This window comes from Triturus cristatus, chromosome 2_1, assembly GCF_964204655.1.
Source record: "Triturus cristatus chromosome 2_1, aTriCri1.1, whole genome shotgun sequence".
In the NCBI taxonomy this organism is placed as follows: Eukaryota; Metazoa; Chordata; class Amphibia; order Caudata; family Salamandridae; genus Triturus; species Triturus cristatus.
The window spans coordinates 1,023,706,326-1,023,729,319 of NC_140581.1; the positions used below are offsets into that span (position 1 = coordinate 1,023,706,326).

The 22,994-nt window shown below is 43.0% G+C and overlaps 1 protein-coding gene across 2 annotated transcripts in view; it reads left to right on the forward strand.

Annotated features, from left to right (window-relative positions):
• LOC146866260 (programmed cell death 1 ligand 2-like) overlaps window positions 1–22,994 on the forward strand; it is a 423,355-nt gene that overhangs the window by 173,495 nt on the left and 226,866 nt on the right. For both annotated transcript variants that reach the window (XM_085635137.1, XM_085635130.1), the window contains exon 4: window positions 18,537–18,818. In XM_085635137.1, the coding sequence (XP_085491263.1) occupies window positions 18,537–18,818 (282 nt within the window). The remainder of the gene's footprint in view (window positions 1–18,536; window positions 18,819–22,994) is intronic.

The following is a 22,994-nucleotide window of genomic DNA, read 5'->3' on the forward strand; positions in this document are numbered from 1 at the left end:
CCCAGATTGCGAGTGGAGCTGACCAGAGTAATCTTTAGTACAAGGGCCTAGGACCAACCGAGGTTAGACTGTCACCATCCACTGCTAATCCATCTATCATGCCTACTCCTTCTAGGATGCAATCCGAAGTGTGGAATTTAGTTTCAGTGAACATTGGTGGCTTAAAATCCAAAATGGCTGATCCGGACTGGGGGGGTTTTCATTGACTAATTTTCTATTTGATACCTGGTGTACAGAGCCTATATACAGATCAGGGTTCACAACCCTCTATTGTCCAGCTACATCACAGAGCAGATGTTGGCCTGCTGGAGGGCTAATTACTTGGGTAAAGAATATGTTAGCCTGCACAATTAGGAGGCTTAAGTTAAATACCTTGGACATCTTGGGGTTGTCCCTTGATAGAGGAGGGTCCTCTCTTCATATCTATAATGTATATAATAGGACAAGTGGGCTGAATAGACCATCCAGTACTCTTACCATCCTTGAGGAGGCTATTGATGCTTCGTCACCTGGTGACCCGGTGGTCTCTGCAGGTGATTTTAATTTAATCTTTGAACTGTTTGCCCCCTCGTTACTCAATATAACAGAAGAGGAAGATGTAGCTTGGAACATTCCCCAGCTATATCTGAAAACAGTTAAAAGGTGGTCAACGGTAGCCAGTGAGTTGCTGAGTTTATCCTTGCGCTTGGGATTAAGAGCATGTAATGGCAGGTGCATGTTGGACCTCAGTGGTGCCCACACTTTCAAGAGGCTCAGTCAAATGAGCAGTATTGATTACATATTCTTACCCCTACAAATGTGGTCCACCCTGGTGGACATGATGCTTGTCGATCTTCACAATAGTCACCATAATGCACTTAAGCTAACTAATAATAGACCCAGGACCAAGGATCATTTCCAAGCTATTTCTAAGCTTCTGGAAAACTAGGCCTTTCACACAAAAGGCAGGCACTAAAGTGGGCACTTGTCTCAAAGGGATATAAATGCATTGCCAAAGATTTATGGGCTGATCGCTAATACTCTAGATGTGGTGAAACCCAGTGGGGCCTCAGATCTAGATCCTGTGTCTGTGCTTAGTTTTCATGAAGAATTGTTCAATAGACGTCAGATATTTATTGATGATGGTAACAAGGCAAGTAAATCAACCCTACAGTGCTCATGGTTTAGCGGCTATTCCAGACTGGCTAGGGCTAATCAAATTAGGTTGATTAAAGTTAGAAATAAAATTGAATTATCCTGGGCCAGAAAGAATTATAAAAACATTGTGGGGTATTGGATAATCTGGTGGAAGCAGCCTGGGTAGGTGACAACAAGCCGTTCTGCGGTATAGTGGCTCAAGATAGTCGACATGCTGTCTCTCGTATCTACTAACGCTTGCAACCAGAGCTGTGGGTAGAACATTTGAAGAGGGTATATGCAGCTGAGTGTGCTACAGCACCCAAATCTATAACATTAGGGTTTGCATCACCCAATATAATAGATATTCTGATGGCTTTTTCGCTTGAGATATTCTTGAGGCATTCAAGGCGATACTTCCACATAAAGCATCTGGCCCTGATTGTGTCCCTAGAGACTTGTGTGCATCAGAACCCCTTGCTAGGGGGCCCTACTTTTACCTATTATTCCGATCAGTTTTGAAAGTTGGTCCATTACCCATATCTTGTCGGGAAGCCGAGACTGCCCCGATATTTAAAAAGCGCAGTATAGATGATCATAGTAACTTTAGACCAGTCACCTTAATTGATGCTTCACAGAAATTATTTTGCTGTTTCATATTGGGGAATCTGACTGAGTGGGCTCATGTGAACTGTATACTGTCAGATCTACAGGCGCGCATTAGGAAAAACATAATTACAGTAGACCAAATACTCTGTTTTTGTATTATTTATATGAAAACAGTAATGCTGGATCTCGCCACTTTTATGTGGCTTTTGTTGATTTGAGATCAGCATTCGACTGAATTCCCAGGGAAAAACTCTCTGAAGTATTGAAGCAGATGAGGGTCCCTGATAATCTCCTGGCAGTTTTAGTAGTATTACATGGCTCTAATTGCACACATGTAAGATATAGAAATTAAGGTGAGCTAGCTGACCCGTTTAGGATCGAGACAGGCGCCTGTCCGTAGTGAGGTCTTGTCACCGACCCTGTTCATGCTGTATAATAATGACTTAGTAAAAGCATTAGGTTTCCCTGGCAATGATGCCCCAAAATTGGTCTCTTTTAAAATTTCTAAAACTCTTGAGTGGTCTGCAGGCCATAGCAGACATTTTTGTTGCGACAGGGGATTGAAACTAAACTGTAATAAGACTAAGTATATGGTTTTCATCCCCTATAAAGTGGTGACGGCGAACATTTTGGTGCAGGCGCTCCTCTGGAACAGGTTCAGGAGTTTGTATGCTTGGGGGTCCGTTTGACGAATAAACTCAATTGGACAGCGCAAATTAGTACGAGTACCTTGAAGCTCCAGCAGGAGGCTGGTGCTGTGATTAAAATGCAAAAGAAAACGCAGGCTAGTCCATTAGCACCTGCATTCTAGATTTAGAAAGTAAAAGTTAAAAGTGCAGCTATGTATGGGTCAATGATATAGGGTCATGTGAAGGCTGATGAACTGGCCACAGTAGCTTATTAAATCTCCCACAGAGCGCTCCTCGTCTCCCTCAATTACTAGACATTGGTATCCATCCAATCAATTATAGTTTCATGCTCAGACCTATGTTGTATTAGCACAGGATGTGGTCCATAGAGGAGCTGGAATCGTATATACTTCCCCTAAAGGCACTTCTCAGGTCCAATGGTCATGAGAGAATTTCTTGGCTTGCCTTTATCAAAGCTATGTCTGATGAGATTGACTTGCCGTGTCTTTGAGAAACTCCAGATAAAGATAATTTAGTTCCACGTTCATTAGTCAAAGAGCGCTTTAAGGAATTTCTTTGTGTGCGGGAACTGAAGAGAGTCAAGTCAGGCAGTCTGACAGACACCTTTCTAGATTACAAAATATTCCCTAATTTTGAATCGATTCTTGATGTAATCCCTGGGTGCCTAACAAAGGAACTTTACCTAAAATGGAGGTATAATAGATGGAGGTTTTAATAGCTTTTGAATAAAATGGGGTGAGAAGAACAGTAGTTCTTGCAAGTGCTCTTCGTGTAAACTAGAAAAGGAAACTGCACCATATTGCATTTTTTTTTTGCAACGCCTATGCACACCAATGTGGAAAAAGGGCAAAAACCAGGGTGCAGGCTTATTGGCTTTAGCCAATATTCAATTGAGAGTAAAGTTTTATGCTCGCACACTAGAGAAGTGGTTGTTGCTGCGTTGGCTAATGCAGCATGGCTCATTCGCAACTGCGGGAGACACCTACTCAATGAGCGCAGGGCTCTTGCTATCATGTCATGATTGTGTTCTTGACTACTCTAGCATTGCAATCCTGCAACCCGAAAGAATTAAAATCCAATGTAAACGGGGCAGGTGGCCAGAGGTGCCTTGGGGTTTAGATACCTTTTTGTTGTACTTTTCTGTCTTGGAAATGTTATTTTCAATAATGATCGTTTTTATTACTAGGTCTACTGTGCATTTGCACTTAATAATGTTCAAGTATTGATATCATAGTGTAAATTGTCTTATTGTATTTTTAATCACTATGTAATATTTTAGCTATGGCTGGTAATTGTATGGATTCTTTTTATTGTGGCTTTATGTATTTATATCCGAAACAAACTAATTGATTGCAAAATAAAAAAAATTGAATTGAACAACTTATTTCTAACAATATTGCATTTATTAACAAATTCAAATTCTTCATCTCTGTTCAATCAACCAGTTCTGCTGTGTTTGTCACAAACTAATTCCATGCATTTACCTCTTTTTTTAACTTTTCCAAACATACACCACCTTCTCTCTATATGTGACCTTTGAGGCTTCTCATCGAGTACCATGCGTGGTGTCTACACTTTTAATGCTGTTGAAAGAAATACTGCATTGAATTAACACATTCCCCTGGGCTTGTATTATTTTGCAACACTTATATTGGCTTAAATGTTCAAACCAATTAGGGTCTTTATCCAATGCACACTACACTTGCAAATAAAAAGCAAAATGAACTTTATTATATTGGAAAAGTTCAAGACTTCTCTTCCCCCGATCCCCAAAACTGCTAAAGAGATTAGTCTACAAAATATCTCAAGGAATTCATTCCCACAACTGATAGTGCATGCCTCATCGAGGTCCAGCTCCCTCCCACTTCATGCATACCAAAAAACACATCTACTGTCATGCACACTTACCACACTTTACTCTCTAAGCCCAGTCTTTCTTTTTGACAGTTTTTAGTCTATTGCTTTTTTTCTCTCTGATCCTGTGTGATCTTGAATAGGACCTCTTTTTCCACCTTCAATTACAGGTTCTTCCCTCTATTTTCTGACAAGCACAACTTAACAGCCTATCATTTAACATTAATGGGTAGTGGGGAGTGAGGATTAAAAAAGCTGGAAAACAGCTACCGCCAACCTACGTTACTCCTAATATGAATTTTAACACACTCGTCCTACTTCTCCAAAGTGAAATATTGGTATACTGATTTGTTTAGCCTTCTCTTCTCTTTTGTAGTCGGAAGATTTGTATTTCAGGTTCAAATTGCTTACTGCAAAATATATGTGTTTCTATTGGATCTCCAAATGTTCACAATAGATTTTCCAAGTATGACACTTGGATTGCGCATGCAATGTCTATTTCATGTGAATCCCAGTCATGTTTGCAGCCTTTTAGATCTAAGTTTAACCAATACATTGGTCATAGTCATAGAGGACACAATTGTGGACCAGTGCTTGAACTCCAATAAAAACATGCAAAATGGTACACTTTGGGGTGGTGCAATGATTCCAAACATAGTGGGGTCTTGGGTGGGCATGGACCCACTGGCACCTCTGGCGTGACATGGACTTTCTCAAACTTGGCAGATGTGGTGAGGGCTCCCTAAACAAGAGGCAAACACTTGGTGCTGGACACACCTTGGAAGAGATGTGTACCCAAGGAACTAATTGTGAACTGAGCGTTAAGAGTCATCTTTTACTAGAAGAGGAGTGATCAGCTGTCTAAATGTCAGTATCATTTTTTTAAGCAAAGTATTTATCCTTCTGGTGAGCCCACCTTCAGAAAGTGATTTTGAACCCTCAGAAATCTAGGCACCATTAATAAATAAACATCAAATATTATGAGTAAGGAACACCACAAAAAGTCCATGAACTCTAGTCTTCTGTCTTCTAAATTTCTTTATTTATCACAAACATGGTTTCTTCAATTGATGATGATTTAACAATTCTCAAAATATTGGTCTTCCAAATACATTTCACAAAGCTTTATCAACCTCTTAGCCCTTGTTCAGCCAACGCGTTTCGTCCTACCCTTAGGACTTCCTCAGGGCTGTAAAGAGTACAAAAGAAACAGAAAAACAAGTTTTTACAAAATAATATGAACAATACAAAAACCAAAAAAGATTTTTCTTTTTCAAATACATGAATTCACTCTATTCTCACTTGATTTTACTATATCACAACAATGTTTGTTGAACCCATAATTTATATTGCCTTAGGCAACACCTATTGACTATACATCTTCTACTTCCTAATTCACTTGAAGCTTTTCAACCTCAAACTATTTTTAATATCAAACCTCAGATTTACTGATTCAGAGTTCAAGAGGATGCACATATGCCAATTTTACAGACAATTCTTAGTCCCTATGAGTCCAGAAATTATTACCCCCAGCTTTTTCTTGTTGCATCCACGTTTCTTCAACTATTGGATCCATCTTCCCACCAGTGTTATCTATATACAAGTTAGACAGCAAAATGTGTATGTTGAACTTCTCTCTCTCCATGACTTCCCCATGCAACCATAGCCTTAGGTGATCTATACTCACCAAAAACTATCATGGATATCGATACGATATGTGAAAAACAGTCCTTGTCTCAGAAATTATAACCAATCTATAGAAAACAAAAATATCAATCATTCTCCACCTATTTTTAACTTTTTAAATATATATATATATATTTTTTTTTTTTAAAAACAGAAGATAGTCATCATGAATTAAGAAAAACGTACCTTTCTCAACGTAAGTTAAATGCCTCTAATAAAAGGCAAAATTCATCCAAAATGCCAACAACTTCCGAATATAATCGTGGCTAAAATAATAAAAAAACGCCACATATTAGGCTTTCATATAATGCCATATAATATCCTCTAACGTCTGCCCAATATCTCTTATGACAACAATAACGTCCTTTCACGCAACTCACCAAGAGCGTTATATCTCAAAGACCTTCTCTTCTGCCCGGGGCTCAATAAATCCCGAAGTACTGTCTTAAAAAGCCTCCATTAACCAATCAACGCTAGTGTTGGAAAACGATTTTTAACCAATGGAATTACTCCATTCTAAACCCTGGTTATCATAAATCAGTTCCCTTTCTTGTCCGTTCACCACCATTGACCAAACAACGCTAGTGTTGAAAAGCGATTTTTAACCAATGGAATCACTCCATTCTAAACCCTAATTAGCATACATCAGTTCCCCCTCTGGTCTGTCAACCGAATACTGCATAACATTGCATATCCCTGAATAAAAAGCTAATATGCTAGATCGCTCCAATCCAATTAGAAAAATTCTAACTCTAATGTTTATTCTTTGCTGATTGTTCTAATCAGAACTATTACCCTTTTTCCAATCAAGTTCGGTTGAGCCCTCCTCAAGGATCGAACTCACCACCCTGCCAATTCATTATATCATCATCCTTTATATTACGCTATAAAGGATCCTCTCTTAAAACCCAAGCAAACGTGTCAAAGAATCCTCAACCAAAATCCTTGCCTATACAAAATACAATTCTACAACTTTTCGAAAAATCTTATTTAATCTCCGAAAAGTCCTCCGAAAAAAGGAGGGGTTTTTTATGGTTCTTAATTATTAAACCAGTTTTCCTGGATGATTCCAGATTAAAAATTCTATTCTGCGTCCTCAAGACTTAAACTCACTACCTTCACCCTAGATCTTGTTTCTGTTCTCACTGTTCCTATTTAGCTATCAACTTTCCTAGATCAATCCACAAATATAAGCATCTCATTTACTATCCTATGCGCAATTCAACCATGCCACCTTCTTCCAACCAAAATTCCAGCAATTCAACTTTTACTCATAAAAACGGGTTTTTACTCCCTCAAATTAAAAAATAATGTAGCTCATGATCACTATTCAAACCCGAGCTTACTGCTCTGCACCGGCTGATCCATCTCACCACCTTCTGTCATAAATATAGCTCTATGTCGCCTCCCCTTGAACTCTGTGTGATTCTTTGCAACCCATGAAACCTGAAAGACAACTTTTCATTATGCTCTAAAAACATGTGTTGATAAATCGGGGATTTCATGTCCTTGTTTACAATCAACCTCCTATGTTCCTGTATACGTAATTTAAGTACACGCTTAGTGCTCCCAATGTATATCTTTGAGCAGTTGCATACTATAACATACACAACCGCTATACTATAGCAATTAATAAACTCATTTATACGCCATGATCTCACTGTATTGTACAGAGAGGGAACTGATTTATGCTAATTAGGGTTTAGAATGGAGTGATTCCATTGGTTAAAAATCGCTTTTCAACACTAGCGTTGTTTGGTCAATGGTGGTGAACGGACCAGAGAGGGAACTGATTTATGATAACCAGGGTTTAGAATGGAGTGATTCCATTGGTTAAAAATCGTTTTCCAACACCAGCGTTGATTGGTTAATGGATGCTTTTTAAGACAGTACTTCGGGCATAAACTGCAACAACGGGATTTATTGAGCCCCGGGCAGAAGAGAAGGTCTTTGAGATATAACGCTCTTGGTGAGTTGCGTGAAAGGACGTTATTGTTGTCATAAGAGATATTGGGCAGACGTTAGAGGATATTATATGGCATTATATGAAAGCCTAATATGTGGCGTTTTTTTATTATTTTAGCCACGATTATATTCGGAAGTTGTTGGCATTTTGGATGAATTTTGCCTTTTATTAGAGGAATTTAACTTACGTTGAGAAAGGTACGTTGTTCTTAATTCATGATGACTGTCCTGTGTTTAAAAAATTTTTTTTTACAAATTTAAAAAGTTACAAATAGGTGGAGAATGATTGATATTTTTGTTTTCTATAGATTGGTTATAATTTCTGAGACAAGGACTGTTTTTCACATATCGTATCGATATCCATGATAGTTTTTGGTGAGTATAGATCACCTAGGGCTATGGTTGCATGGGGAAGTCGTGAAGAGAGAGAAGTTCAACATACAACGTTTGCTGTCTAACTTGTATATAGATAACACTGGTGGGAAGATGGATCCAATAGTTGAAGAAACGTGGATGCAACAAGAAAAAGCTGGGGGTAATAATTTCTAGACTCATAGGGACTAAGAATTGTCTGTAAAATTGGCATATGTGCGTCCTCTTGAACTCTGAATCAGTATATCTGAGGTTTGATATTAAAAATTGTTTGAGGTTGAAAAGCTTCAAGTGAATTAGGAAGTAGAAGATGTATAGTCAATAGGTGTTGCCTAGTGCAATATAAATTATGGGTTCAACAAACGTTGTTGTGATATAGTAAAATCAAGTGAGAATAGAGTGAATTCATGTATTTGAAAAAGAAAAATCTTTTTTGGTTTTTTTATTGTACATATTATTTTGTAAAAACGTGTTTTTCTGTTTCTTTTGTACTCTTTACTACCCTGAGGAAGTCCTAAGGGTAGGACGAAACGCGTTGGCTGAACAAGGGCTAAGAGGTTGATAAAGCTTTGTGAAATATATTTGGAAGACCAATATTTTGTGAATTATTGAATCATCATCAATTGAAGAAACTACGTTTGTGATAAATAAAGAAATTTAGAAGACAGAAGACTAGAGTTCATGGACTTTTTGTGGTGTTCCTTCCTCACAATATTTGATGTTTATGGACTTCATGGTTGTATGACAGTGAACCATTGGAAGTCGAGCAGCTAAGAAATTTTTGTTGGGGAATTCACGACTCAGTGCGCACTGCAGAAACCCTTCACTGTCATTGGTTATAGATTACCATTAATAAATAGCTTTTGTGTATACACTGATTCCTTTTCCCAAATAAAAGGTAAGCACCAAGCGCTTGAGCAGCAGTGCCAATAATTTGAAAGTGGTTCATTCTGAACCCAGATGCTAATGCAAGAATTTACAGCAGCAATAGAGTTGTATTTTCCCAGACCCAAAAACTGATAGAGTGCTTTATTAGAGGAGTAGCCTGTTTGACAGACAGTGTAGTAAAGTTCAGACTAACTGCCACACATAATAGGACAATAGTGCAGACATCATGTTACATTAGGTATATTAAAAGAAACATGTGAGCATCTCAGAAGAGTCAATGGTGTTGGGTTGCATAAATATTGAATAACGCAGGGGTAAAGTGTAGAAGTGCAATTGGCCTAGTAGAGATGGATATCAGAAAAGTTGTTTCCTCAAGCTCTGCAGCACAAAAAGAGCAGAAAGAGCAGAAATGATTAACAGCCAGAGAAAATATGGAACTTTTGTCGAATATCTAGGCCTAAACTAGTAGAGGAAATGGGGATACTAGATATGGGTGCTAATCTATTTGGCTATTACTTTTCATGTATATAGCCAAGATCAGGCTCTCAGGCTGTACTATTTATTAAAAAGTTTCACATATTAGTTGCAAATTGCTATACAGTTCTAATGATCAAGCAAGCTGTTATTATGGCGCCTGGATCCATAACTATCTGCTCTGCACCCATACACAGAAAAAGCAGGAAGACTTCACAACCTGAAAAATTGAGAGAGCAGCTACATATATTCATTTTTGTGCACTTTGAGGGGATATTAGAAGTGTCCACTCAAATGCAAAAAGTAGTGAGACGTAAGATCTCACTCCCACAGTAGTACATCCCACCTTAATAGGTAGGGTGCTACTCTCCACTGCCAGATGCTGTAAGGGGCCTGCGGTTTCCAAAGGGAAGAAAACAAGAGTATTTAAATGAAGGGGGAAGGACTTAAATAATATCATGGGGGAGTTCTAAATGTGATATCGGCCGTTGGGAAGAAACCACATCCATTTTGCACAAAGTAACCCATCCCCATGGTAAAACGAAAGTTGCTTTTGGGTCTCTCATCAAAGTATCTCTGCTGAAGCACTATAAGCCCCCAGTATGGGTCCAGAAAGAATAATAAAGAGGGTTAAAGGATACATGCTTAATTCTCGTAGAATACTAGAGAAAAGAAACCTTTGATTAACCAAATCACGTTTACTAGCAGCACCTACTCTATCCTCAAACCCAAGACTGAGGGCCAGCCACAAGACTTTCATTCAGCTTATCAGGGATAATGTCCCCTGATTTCTTAGGTATCACCGGCTTTGTGGTCCAAGGAATTTAGAAAGGCCATGGCACTTCCACTTGCGGAAACCAGCATGTTTTGTCTTCCATCATCATCTTTAGATTAGCCAAAAACAGACACTTGTCTGAGACTCCCTGTTTTACCACTTCCGTCCTGAATTTTTGCATCCATTATCTTCTCGATGCATAAGAGGAGCTAATGCCAGGAATAGTCAATGTAAGATGTCTCTGGTGATACAAACTCTTTTTTAGGACTGCTACACTTAACAGAGTTATCCTTGGATCTGTGTCACCAAAGATTATGCCTGCCTTCCATGCTCCCCTCTTTGCATTCATTGTAGGATTCCTGCCCACCTTCCCATCTGTCAGTTGAGTGAGACCTAATTTTACTGAAATGTTTTTATCTCCATCGCCATATCACCTTCCTCTTCCTCAGGTGGCCACCCCAAGACCCTACTTGTATTAGAGAAATACAGATTTTCTAGTCACTCTGTCTCGTTCTCCATGAGGGAGATAGAGGCCTGAACACAGACTGGAATGTAGTAGTTTTCATTGTATCTCCTTGCCACAACTTGATTGCCAATTCCGGCTTCTGCTTCAGATGAGACCACTTTCTACTATGCATCTCGCAGGTGGGCCTCAATCTTGTTGACTTTAAACCAGTGTGTCTTCATTCTTCTATATGTTATGTTCAACTTCTCGTGAATTTCCCTATGGACATATTTAGGAGTTTATCTCATTTGAATTGCTCTGACTGATCCTCCTCTTCTAAGACAACTCACCCAGACACTGAAGTGGAATTACGTCTAAAGAAGCGTTGCAGGAGTGGTATTAGTTATCATTTTAGAGACTGTCCTTTTAGGGCCAGTTTGTGAGTCTTGTTCGCTTATCCTCATAAAGTGCAGGGACAGTCTCTGCATGTGGATGTCACGTATCAATGTGCAGACGCCCTGGGATCTGCTGCTGAGTCACCACATACTGTAAAATGAAGGCTGTTGCTCAAATGTGAATTAACCTTGATAAAACAAAGACAAGAGGCTATTGGCAAAACAGGAACAGTGGTTCAATCATACACTTCGGCCGAGAGAACAGTTTTTGAGTCTGACTGTCTCAAAGTACAATAGATCTGAGCGCCATTATTTACATTTCTTGGAGCACCATAAAACAACTCCTAGATCCTTTTTAGGAAGATGAAAGTGGGCCTAGTCATGGATGATAATAAATGCAGGTGGGTCTTGACCTTGCATGGACACAATGAGGGCCAGTCGGTAACATCTCAGGATGTCTGACATGGGGAGCGTGTGATCACTGCATATGCTGTGTGTGCCGTGTCCTGATTGGCTGAGTATTCCTAACTTCATGTGGCATCTACTTGTTTCCGGGCACCAGCAGAGGCCGGTGCACCATCTAGTCTCTCTAGAGAAAGGAGAGGGGAACAGGCACATAGATTCCAAGTTTTCAGACTGCTCATGTGTGACATTTCCATGACTTCAGTGTGTGTATGAGTGACATTCCATAGCCAAATGTGTAACATGTCAAGTGACAAATTAACCCAAATAAATCTTCTAAAACAGACAAACATCATACATCTGATAGAGACTTCTAGCCGCAGATTCCTTACATTAGAATTATCCCCAGGCGTCAGACTAAACCCAAAAATTTGTCATGAAAAATACCCCTGCGTGCTGGTAGGTGGCGTCATTCGCCTTAATGTGGCAGCGTCCGTGTTGGAAATTATGTTCACGGTGGCTATATAGGTGCCACTCAGATATGCTGTCATCAGTTTTTTTCTTTCCGCGTTAGCCAGTGCAGATCTGGGAAGAGTACCCCATAGTCACTTTTTGACTAGATTTTTTCAATGTTTTGTCAAAGTAGTTTTTGAGGTTTAACTCTTGGTGTGGCAGAGATGTCTTCAAAGAAGGCCAGCTTCAAGTCCTCCTGTGTGTTTCACCGACAGATGTCGGTGGCAGACCCGCACCTGGTATGCCTCTGGTGCCTCGAGCTGAACTATGACCCGAAGGTCTGCCCGACTGCCTTGCCATGCACCTAAAGGTTTTGAGGGAGCCATACCTCAAGCTTATGGTGGCTTGACCTGCGATGCCACAACGATCGAGGTCCCGGTCAAGAGGAAGGTCCCGGGAGAGTTCGCAGAGCCTGAGGTCGTTGTCACGCTTCATGTCGTTGAGCCATTCAGGTAAGTCGAAGTCCCACAAGAAGGAAAAGAATTCGAAGAGTGCTTCGACATCAGCTCAGCAGATGAGACAAGTGAGCATCACCACTCAAGACCTGGCTCTGCGGTTTAGCTAGCACCTGAGTCAGCCCGCGCCTTACTTTCCGGGAGTCGTAGAGACCCCCGCCCATTTGAAAGAATTTTTATGAGGCCATGCACCTCATATTTGGGTGGCCCATTCCCTTAGCACCCTGCGGGTTTGGGAGGGGCCCCTCTGGTGCAGGTCGAGCCTCAGGGATCCACAAATGGATCTGGATCAGCACCGGTCATGCCACTTCAACCTTCCTGATGCCGAGGCCGATGCTCCCTGCCCACTTTCGGCTCCATCCCCATCCTCATCCCTGACTCCGACAACGAGCCAGAGAGGCATCGTCCGACGCTGGCTCCAACGCAGACTAGATCCCTGGCTTCCAGACCCTATTCTTATCAGCTAGCACTCGAGGAGAAATGGGAGGGGTCACTGGACCCTGAGAAATACCAGCCTTGTGAAGAGCAAATGGACTGGTGTGAGGATCTGGGTAAAGCCAGTTTACTGGATACTTCTCCAGATACTGGCATGTTCTCTCCTCCTACCATGGCTACAGATGAGGGAGCTTCCTTCGCAAGGGTGGTGCGGAGGGCAGCTGATGTCCTGGACCTTAGCTTGCCCCCATTGGCATTCAAAACTAATGTCTTGACTGAAGTGCTTCAGCTGAGAGTGTCCCTATCAGAACCGCTTTTTCTTTTCAGTGAGACACTTACTGACATCCTGCTTGGGACTTGGTCCAAGCGCTACACAGGGGCTCCTGTGGAAAGGAAGATCACCCGCCACACCGGCACTCTCCAGGGCACTCAAATTTCCTCACCCATCATCCTACCCCTGAGAGCTTGGTGGTCCAACCCTCAACATTCAATGTAAATCCTGACGCATTCCCTAACCCACTCCCGAACTGGAGACTGGATGGTGGTGTTGGACTTGCAGGACTCATACTTCCACATTCCCCTCCTGCCTGCCCACAGGCATTACCTGCAGTTCACAGTGGGCAACAAGAATTTTCAGTTCGCTGTGCTCCCGTTTGGCCTCACCTTCGCCCCTTGAGTGTTCACCAAGGCGATGGCGATTGTTGCAGCTCTTCTGCGAAGATCAGGGGTGCCAGTCTTCCCCTATCTTAACGACTGGCTGTTGAAGGTAGGCTCACCCCAGGCTGTTGTCTCCCACCTCCAGACTACGGTGGACCTCCTGCATTCGCTGGGGTTCACTATCAATGTGCCGAAGTCACACCTGACTCCCTCTCAGCTGCTCCCTTTCATCGTAGCTGTTCTAGACACAGTGCAGTTTCGGGTCTATCCTCCAATATATTTGGGCTATGATACCATTGTTTCAGCCTCTATCCTGGATTTTGGTGAGACTGACTCTGAGGCTGCTGGGCCTCATGGCCTCCTGCATTCTACTTGTGACATATGCCAGTTGGCATTTGCGGGCTTTACAGTGGGACCTGAAGTTCAGTGGGTGCAGCATCAGAGGAATCTACAACATGGTGCAGATCTTGAAGGAAACTGCAAAGAACATGCAGTGGTGGCTTACGAACCATGAATGGGTCAGCTGCAGACCACTTTCCCTTCCCCAACCAGATCTGTCAGTAGTAACAGATGCATTACTCCTGGAATGAGGCAGCCATCTGGGACAGGTGGAGATCAGAGGACTCTGGTCTCCAAGCAAGCCGATTGGCATTGAAAGCCTCTTTACCCTCCTTCCAGGGAAGGCTAGTGCAAGTGTTCACAGACAACACCACTGCCATGTGGTACTGCAACAAGCAGGGCGGAGTGGTGTTGTGGACCCTTTGTCTAGAGGCCCTGTGTCTCTGAACAGGGCTGGAACGACAGGGCATATCCCTGGTGGTTCACCATCTGGCAGGATCTCTGAATGCCCGGCAGAAGAACTCAGACGAAAATGCCTAGTGGATCACAAATGGCGTCTCCATCTGGAGGTTGTGCAAAGTCTCTTTCAGCAGTGGGGAGAGCCTTCGTTAGATCTTTTTGCCACTGATGAGATTTCTGCATGCTGGTGTTTCCAAGGCGGCTCTTGCTCGGAGATGCTTTTTGTCTCGAGTGGAACTCAGGTCTCCTGTATGCCTTTCCACCCATACCACTCCTGCCCAGAGTTCTCAAGAAGATCAGGAATGACTGAGCCCAAGTCATCCTTGTGGCTCCAGATTAGGCATGGAGAGTCTGGTATCATGAGCTGTTGAGCCTGGACATGGGTCCTCCAATCAGGCTGCCCCTTCAGGAGGATCTTCTGTCACAGCAGCAGGGGAGGGTACTCCACCCAAACCTGTCAACACTCCACCTTCTTGCATAGAGATTCAGTGGCAAACGTTGACAGCTTTCGACCTTGCGCCCGAAGTCTGTAACATTATTTTGGCAGCCAAGTGTCCCTCTGCCAAGACGGTTTATGCCTGCCATGTGGCAACATTTGATTTGTGGCATGATGTACAGAAAGAAACATTGATCCCCCTTCTGCCCCCCTTTCTCAGGTTCTTCTGTTCATTTTTTCCCTTGCCAAGCAATCTCTGCTTTTCTTCGGTTGCCTGACTAACCTTCCCTTTTCCAATCCCCTATTGTGCATAGGTTTTTGAAAGGTTTGCAACATATGTTTCCTCCCACTTCTTTCGTTATGCCCCAGTGGGACCTCAATCACATCCTCCCTTTGAGGCTCTGCACATTTGTCCACTCAGTATCCTTACCATCGAGACGGCCTTTCTTGTGGTAATAAAATCTACCTGGAGGGTCAGTGGGCTTCAGACCTTGTCATCCAAGCCTCCTTATCTTAACATCTACATAAACTAGTGCTTCGTATGAGAGCTTCCTTTCTTCCAAAAGTGATCACTCCATTTCATGTCGGTAAACCATCACTCTGCCTACTTTTTACGCTTCACTGCATCCCTCCAAGGAAGAGGAGCGACTTCATCGTCTGAACTCAAAAAGTACGTTGTTGCTCTGCCTTGACTGTGCACAAGAGTTCCGGGTGGATGACCAACTCTTCGTGGGGTATGTCAGAGTGAAGAAAGGACAGGTGGTGCAGGAGAGGACCATCTCACGATGGATCACTCTCTGCATCAAAATCTGTGACGTATTGGCTAAGAAGCATCCTCTCGGGTTTGGTTGCTCATTCCACCAGAGTTAAAGCTGCATCCACTGTGTTAGCTTGTGGAGTCCATGTCCTGGACATCTTTCTGGCAGCAACGTGGGTTTCCCTGCACACGTTCATTAAACACTACTGTCTGGACAGTCAGGTCCTTAAGGATGTGTGATTTGCCCGTTCAGTCCTGCAGGCTACAAGACTCCTTCAAATGAATAAGTTACTTACCTTCAGTAAAACCTTATCTAGTAGAGTCTCTATCTAGTCTCAGATTCCTTACCAACCCACCAATCCTCCCTGCTCTGCGAACAGATTTCTAGGGTAGGACTTTCTCCTTTAAGGGTCCTTGTTCAGTGTACTTTGTGGCTCCGCTCCTCTGGCGTTGAAAATTGCAAATATAATAAGACGTCAACGCACCTGGGTGGCGCCATTTATGCACACCATACTTCATTTCCGGCACCGATGATGCCACGTCGAGCTGAATGACACCACCACCTACCAGTGCACAGGGCTGCTGCTCATGAAAAATGTCCAGATCCAGTCTGGCGCCTGGGGATAATTTTAAGGTAAGGAATCTGCGGCTAGAAACAGTGTCTACCAGATAAGGCATTACAGAATGTAAGTGATATAGGCTGTACAAAAAATATTCTCATGTTTTATTTAATTGAATATAATTTTGCTCAATCTATAAAAAAAATCTAGGCCACTTACAGAGTGCATGAGAAGTCTTCTTCCCACATATTAGACTTTTATGACTGCTAGAGGACGAATTTGACAAAGGATCTTAGGCTTGTAGCAGCCAGCCAGGCGGCAGAGCACAAGTTTCTCATATGCATAAAGGCAAAAGGAGTCAGAAATGTTTATAGCTTTCCTGCAGGCAGCGTAGTGTAGCAATAAAGTGAGGAGGGAGAAGCTGTGCCAAAATCCCAACCCAGAATTAACGTGTCATGACAACGTGTCAGTATATCCATGACACCCTCTCCTTTCCTCAACCTGGGAGGCTCTGCTGTGTACCCAGCAGCTGCAGGATTGTAGCTGACATGGGACTTACACCTTAGTGCTGAGAAAGCCTCAAGCAATTCCAAGTGGCAGAGAGGAGCTGTAAATGCGTGACCAATGCATTTTAATACAGTGATATGGCAACCAGACTTGAAATGAGTTAGTGTCACTTGTGATGCGTGGCACTTGGCAGGGCTGGGCAAGGGAAACTATGACAAATCTTTGCAGACTCTCCATCTCGTGTCTGCTCGTCATTTCCCTGAGACCACTGCTAGCCCAGCAGTGGGAATCTGTTGCACTGCAACATCCCCACCCCTGCTCACCCCTGGAACATTTCACTCTCCCAGTGAGTGTACCGATCGCTGCCGTTTCTCCCAGTGGCAGGTGCCATCTTGAATGTGCAGGAGTGTTACAGGGTCATGGATCTCTGGCCTGATTCTTGAAGCTCCATGCTACAATGTGCATTAGTGTGAGTTCGCTCATGTTCTAGGTGTTTGTGTACTTTCATAAGTAAGCAGCACTCCAAATTCCATCCCAGGCGTGGGTAATTCTTTTAAAGCATTAGCAATGTATTCATTGTCCAATAAAAACATGGAGAATGCATGTACTCAAATGTTTTCACAAATATCAATTCATATTGTCTGTACACGTCTTCAGATTTTCATTTCAAGAATATTTTTTTTTTCTTTATTGACTTCTTAATTATATCCTGGCTGCCCCAAAGCTAAATTCATTTTGGGATTTACAAAGCCACACAAATCCCGATGTGCTTGGCTTTGTATTAAAAAATAAAGGAAAACAACGCACCACATAGTGATACCTTGGGGGTGATTACGATGTCGGGTGGATCGCCACCGCCTGCATCGCGGTGGCGATCCGCCCTACATTTCCCTCTGCCTGCAACCCACTTCCCTCCGCCATATTAGTATGTCGGGGGGGACCCCAACAGACGGAAAGACAGATGGAAAGACCGTCCGCCGGTCGACCAGTCGACCGGGCGGAAAAGGGGCTGCATATGGTGGCGGTGTCTGCTAGACACCGCCATCCAAATTAGCATGGGCAGCGGTGCAGGGCTTTCCATGGTGGTGAAAGCCAGGCGGGTTTTGCTGTCGGGGGCCAGGGTATTGGGGGGGTGCACATGGGGGTACCTATGGTACCCCCCTACATTGTCATGGACAAGGTGGCAGGTACCGCGCGGTGCCTGTCACCTTGTGCATGAAAATGCACAACATGCATTCCCAGCATTGTGGCAATACTGGGAATAGAGAATGCCACCGGCATGCGGTGGCATCCTAATTGCTGGTGCGGGACCGCCACACCACTGGCGGCCGGTCCCAGCACCACTAGGGTGGCGGGCGGACGGAAGTCCACCCACCATCATAATCGGCCCCCTTGTGTTAATTTTCTTCAGGTAGATGTTACTTAGGTGGTGCAAGGGCATTTCCATGTATACACCCATGTAGTTTGAGGCTAACTCATATTTGTACACTTGCAAACATGGGTTTGCGACAAAATGGTACGCTCAGGAGAGAGCGGAGCTAACTGATGCTGTTCTGCTCTCTCTCTTTCACAAAATGCAGAGCAGCATCTTCGCTTGCTGCTCTGCTTTGTGTGAAATGTTAGTAAATATGCCTCCACTATACATTGTACAAAATAGTTGCTAGCCATGCGGTGTTGGTCTGCCTTCAAAATGTCACTAGTTATACTTTGATCAACAGTCTTGATTACATTTTGAATTAAATTATACAAGTGTTTTTTTCTTCATGTTTCCTAACTTGTATCTATAGCATCTTACGAAAGAATACACACACAGGCTGAGGTGGCCACTGGAGGGAAAGAACTGATTCTGACATGCAGTGCTGAAGGGTTTCCTCTTCCGGGTGTGTTTTGGCAGTGCAACAAGCTTAACATCAGTTTGCCATCAAACACAAGCAACACCTTGACTGCAGATGGCCTTTACAATGTAACAAGCACTATCAGATCAGACCTGAGCCTGGGAAAAGACTGCATCTGCCTCTTCTGGAATGGTGACCTGCAGGAAATCACCTCTGCCAAAATCTTCACTCAAGGTAAATGCAACACCTTTCTCCAGGTCTTTAAATGTCGTGTGGTTGACTTTGGTTTTGTTAAAGTGAATCTTAACACTAGCATTCAAAATAAGTTTGAGCAATGGAAAGAGTGAGTAAGAGAGTGAGGATGCTTGTTTAGAGCATCATTGCTAAACCCATCACGTAGAGGTAATTCCCTGCTCAAGAAGTATCAGGATAGTTGGCTGTGCAATTTCCTTTGGAAGACCAGGTGAGTGCTTGTGGTATATGTGCATGATCATATTGTGAAACGAAAAGTCCATATTCATGTTTACCTCTGTGCTGTCTAGCCCTGGTCTCGGCAAAGAGTTCAGGTAAATTTGCATGTAGTGGGGGGTGACTTTAACGACATAATGTTCCCGGGGCTAGATATATCGAAGACCTCCACACACTTTTTAAGACAAATTCCACTGGCTAGCTTCACACACACGCTCGGGCTTGTGGACCTCTGGCGGAAATGCCACCCAGATTGTCGCAAATACTCTTATTTCTCTGGCGTCCATAAAGTCTTCTCTAGGCTATATTACATTTTCACCCCAGCAGGAGTGGTACCCATGGTAACAAGCGCTGAATGCCAAGCTAGGGGGACTTCTGATCACTCGCCACTCTGGGTCACCTCAGGGCTGCACTCCTGTGTACCTGGAACAGAATAGTGGTTAAATGCCTAGGAATTGTGAGATCCTCAAGTGTCAAAAGAATTGAGTGTTGACAAACAGCTATATTTTGGGGAAAACAAGGAATCTTTTCAACTCAGCTGTTGTACTGTGGGAAGCGTACAAAGCGGCCCTCAAAGATACACCACAAAATATTATAGCTCATAAACGTAAGAAAAAGACACAGGACATGAAAAAAATTGAGGGCTGCCTACTGGCTCTTGAGGAGCAGATGGGGTTAGACTAGTACCCTCAGACACTCCGCAGTATTGTAATTTCTCTGGGAAGAATAACGTTTTGTGACCAAGAAGGAGGTAAGAACCCAGATCCTGGTTAGGCCCCATAGATTGTATGATGTGGGGGACAAGGCCGGTAGGCTACTGGCATGGCTGGGCCATTGAGAAATAGAGGCACGGTGGGTGCACACCATTATAGACGAAGAGAGCAATGAATACTATACCGACAAGGAGGTTGCCCAGCTATTTGCCCAGTACTATGAGATTTTCTATGAGGGAGGGCCTCTAGCTACCACTTCACAGACAGAAGCCTGTCTCGCAGAGATTCAGATGCCCACCCTCCCGCTGGAAGATGGCAATGATCTGGAAGAGGACATTACCCACGCTGAAGTGAAAGAGGCCATATTCCAACTTAAATCCTTCAATGTCTCCAGGCTCAACGGGATACCGGCCTAGTACTTTAAAAGAAACAATGGTATCCTTGAACCGCACCTTCTGTAGCATTATCAAGAGGCCCAAAAAAAAGCAATGCTATCGCGAGATTTGTGGAAAGCAAGGATGCGCATATTTTCTAGATTCAGAGAAAGCATTTGATGAAGTCCACTAGCCCTTTTTAATGCAGGCCCTATGCAAATTTGGTTTCGGTCCCAAATTCCAGTTAAGGGTCAACCTGCTCTACAAAGACCCTATAGCAGCAGTACAGGTAAACTGCGTCACGGAAAACTAATTCCCTATAGGACGAGGTACCAGTCAGGGATGCCCCTTGTCTCCCCTCCTGCTGGCCCTGGAACTTTAGGATGCTTAATTCGGACGCACTTCGACATTGGAGGATTTCAGACAGAGGATGAATTGAGTGAGGAAGAGAGAATCATGCTATACGCGTATGACATCCTTCTTCACATAACTCGCCTAAGTGAAACAATCCCAGTAATATTATGACGACTATGGTAAACATTCCATCGGAATACTCTATCAACTGGGATAAGTCAGGCCTCTATCATACAGGCCCGCTGCCAGGCCTTGGCACTCTGCCTCAGTGACGACATGTAGAAAGGGAGAGCTTCAGATATCTAGGCGGGTTTGTAACCGTAGGTAGAAAGTGAGACCTGAACCGCAACCTCCAAAGAATTATTCTGGAGTTCCAGGCTGATGTTGACCGGTGGAGGAGACTGCCTTTGACACTGCTCGGCCGAGCAGCAATGTTCAATATGATCACCCTGTCCAAATTTTTATATGTACTCCAAATAATGATTACCCAATTCCAGATGAATACTTCGTTAAGATAAATGGGGAGATCCGCAAATTGCTGTGGGATGGAGGCCACCCCAGGATTGCACTACCAACCCTGCAGAGAAGTCAATATGTTGGTGGGATTTCCCTCCCTGATGTCTTGGCATGTTACTGGGCTGGGCACTTGGTAGTCATAAGTGACTGGGGACATATACCGGGTAACCATCCCAATTATTCTCTTGAACGCACCCATTTCGATTCCAAATCATACCTGCACTATTTGTACGTGGGTTGTGGTGTCAGAAAACTCCTACCGGCGATCCAGGTTTCTATTGATACCTGGAATAAGACCCAGAGATGCTTGGGGTGGGGGACACGACATACTGGAGAGATCCCGCTGTGGTTGGGCAGGAGATTCAAAGACATAGGAAAGTTGAAAGGCTTTGGATCCTGGGACACTATTGGAATTTTACATTGGGTGACCTGCTAGAAAGAGGAGAGTTGATTCCATTTAGTACTCTCCAATGGGATTACTGCCTTGCTACCACACAATATTATAAGTACATACAGCTGTAACATGCATGGCGATCTGAGGGGCTAGATGCAATGGATATTTCTGAATATGCCATCTGGAAGGGATGTTACTCATGAGTGAAATAACGGAGAAGGTGGTCTCCTGTACCTATAGGACCATCAATAATAACATGCCCAACACTTTACAGAAACTTATAGAGAAATGGGAAAGAGACTTGGACAAACTATATGGTAAGGATTGGGAAGAGGCTAAAATGCACGCAAGAGTAGTGGCGATTAAATCGCAGCTGCAGTTAATAAAGTACAAAATACTCCATAGGGTCAATTACGACTGGGATCTGCTCTATAAATTCGGACTGACTGAGTTGCCAACTTGCCTGAGATGTGGAGAACAGGTTGGCACATTCTTCCACACAATCTGGGAATGCCCCTTTATTAGTGTCTACTGGAGTACCGTAATAAAAGAGCTGTAAAAATCCTCTCAGCGCCCCTCCAAGTGGATCCTAAGTATGTCCTCTTTGGCATTCCCACTGAAGTAGTTCTCCAGAGAGCCCGACTCCTTTTCTGTGACTTAAGTTTAGTTGTGACAAAGAGTGATCTAGCCAAGTGATGGGGTCACCCAAGCCGCCCACTATGGAGGAATGGAGAGTAGGGTTGGATCTCTATATGGCTGCAGAAAAAGTTACTTATAAGTCAAGAGGATGCCCAAAAATGTTTGCCAAGATCTGGGAAACTGGCAAAAATTTTATGTAATAGATTTGGTGAATGGTGATGATAGGCCCAACAAGAATGATTCTTGTCTTGCCACTGTAAACTCTGTACATGATTCCGCACTATGCCCACACAAGAATGATTATTGTTTCGCCAATATACTTCTGTGCATGATTATGTGTAACTCGCTACTTGTCTGGGATATATACTAGCTATACCGTACTATCTAATGTATCTCTGCTTTATTGCTGACTTGCTCTGACATCCTGTTTTGGTTTTAAAAACACAATCCACATATTATGTTTTTAAACTTAAAGAAAAAAAGAGTTCAGGTAATTTAACTTGTCATTTGTGGACATATGCATTTTAGATACGAGAGGGCCTCTGCAACTACATCTGGTAATCTGTAGTGCTGAACAGATATAGATATGTGCTGCAGTTACGGGTAACAAACGCCTTACAAATCACTTTCAATCAAAACAGTTTTTTTATGTGAAATATTTTTGTTTACTTTGTATAAACATAATTTGAAAATTAATTTCTAATAATTTTCATTGACAATTAATTGTGAATAGATAGATTATTGTAGCCTCTTGCAATAGAGGGTTAACACGCTACAGGTCTGTATCCGCTCCAATAGTGTTCACGAGGTTCTTTTCCAGTTGTAGCTCTACTGCATGTAGGGGATATTCAAATATTTTCATACTTGAATGACTGGCTAATAAATTGCCCTTCTTTTTCTAAGGCACAGGTCAATTTGGAAAGAGTCTGCAGCTGACTAGAGAGCCTCAGAC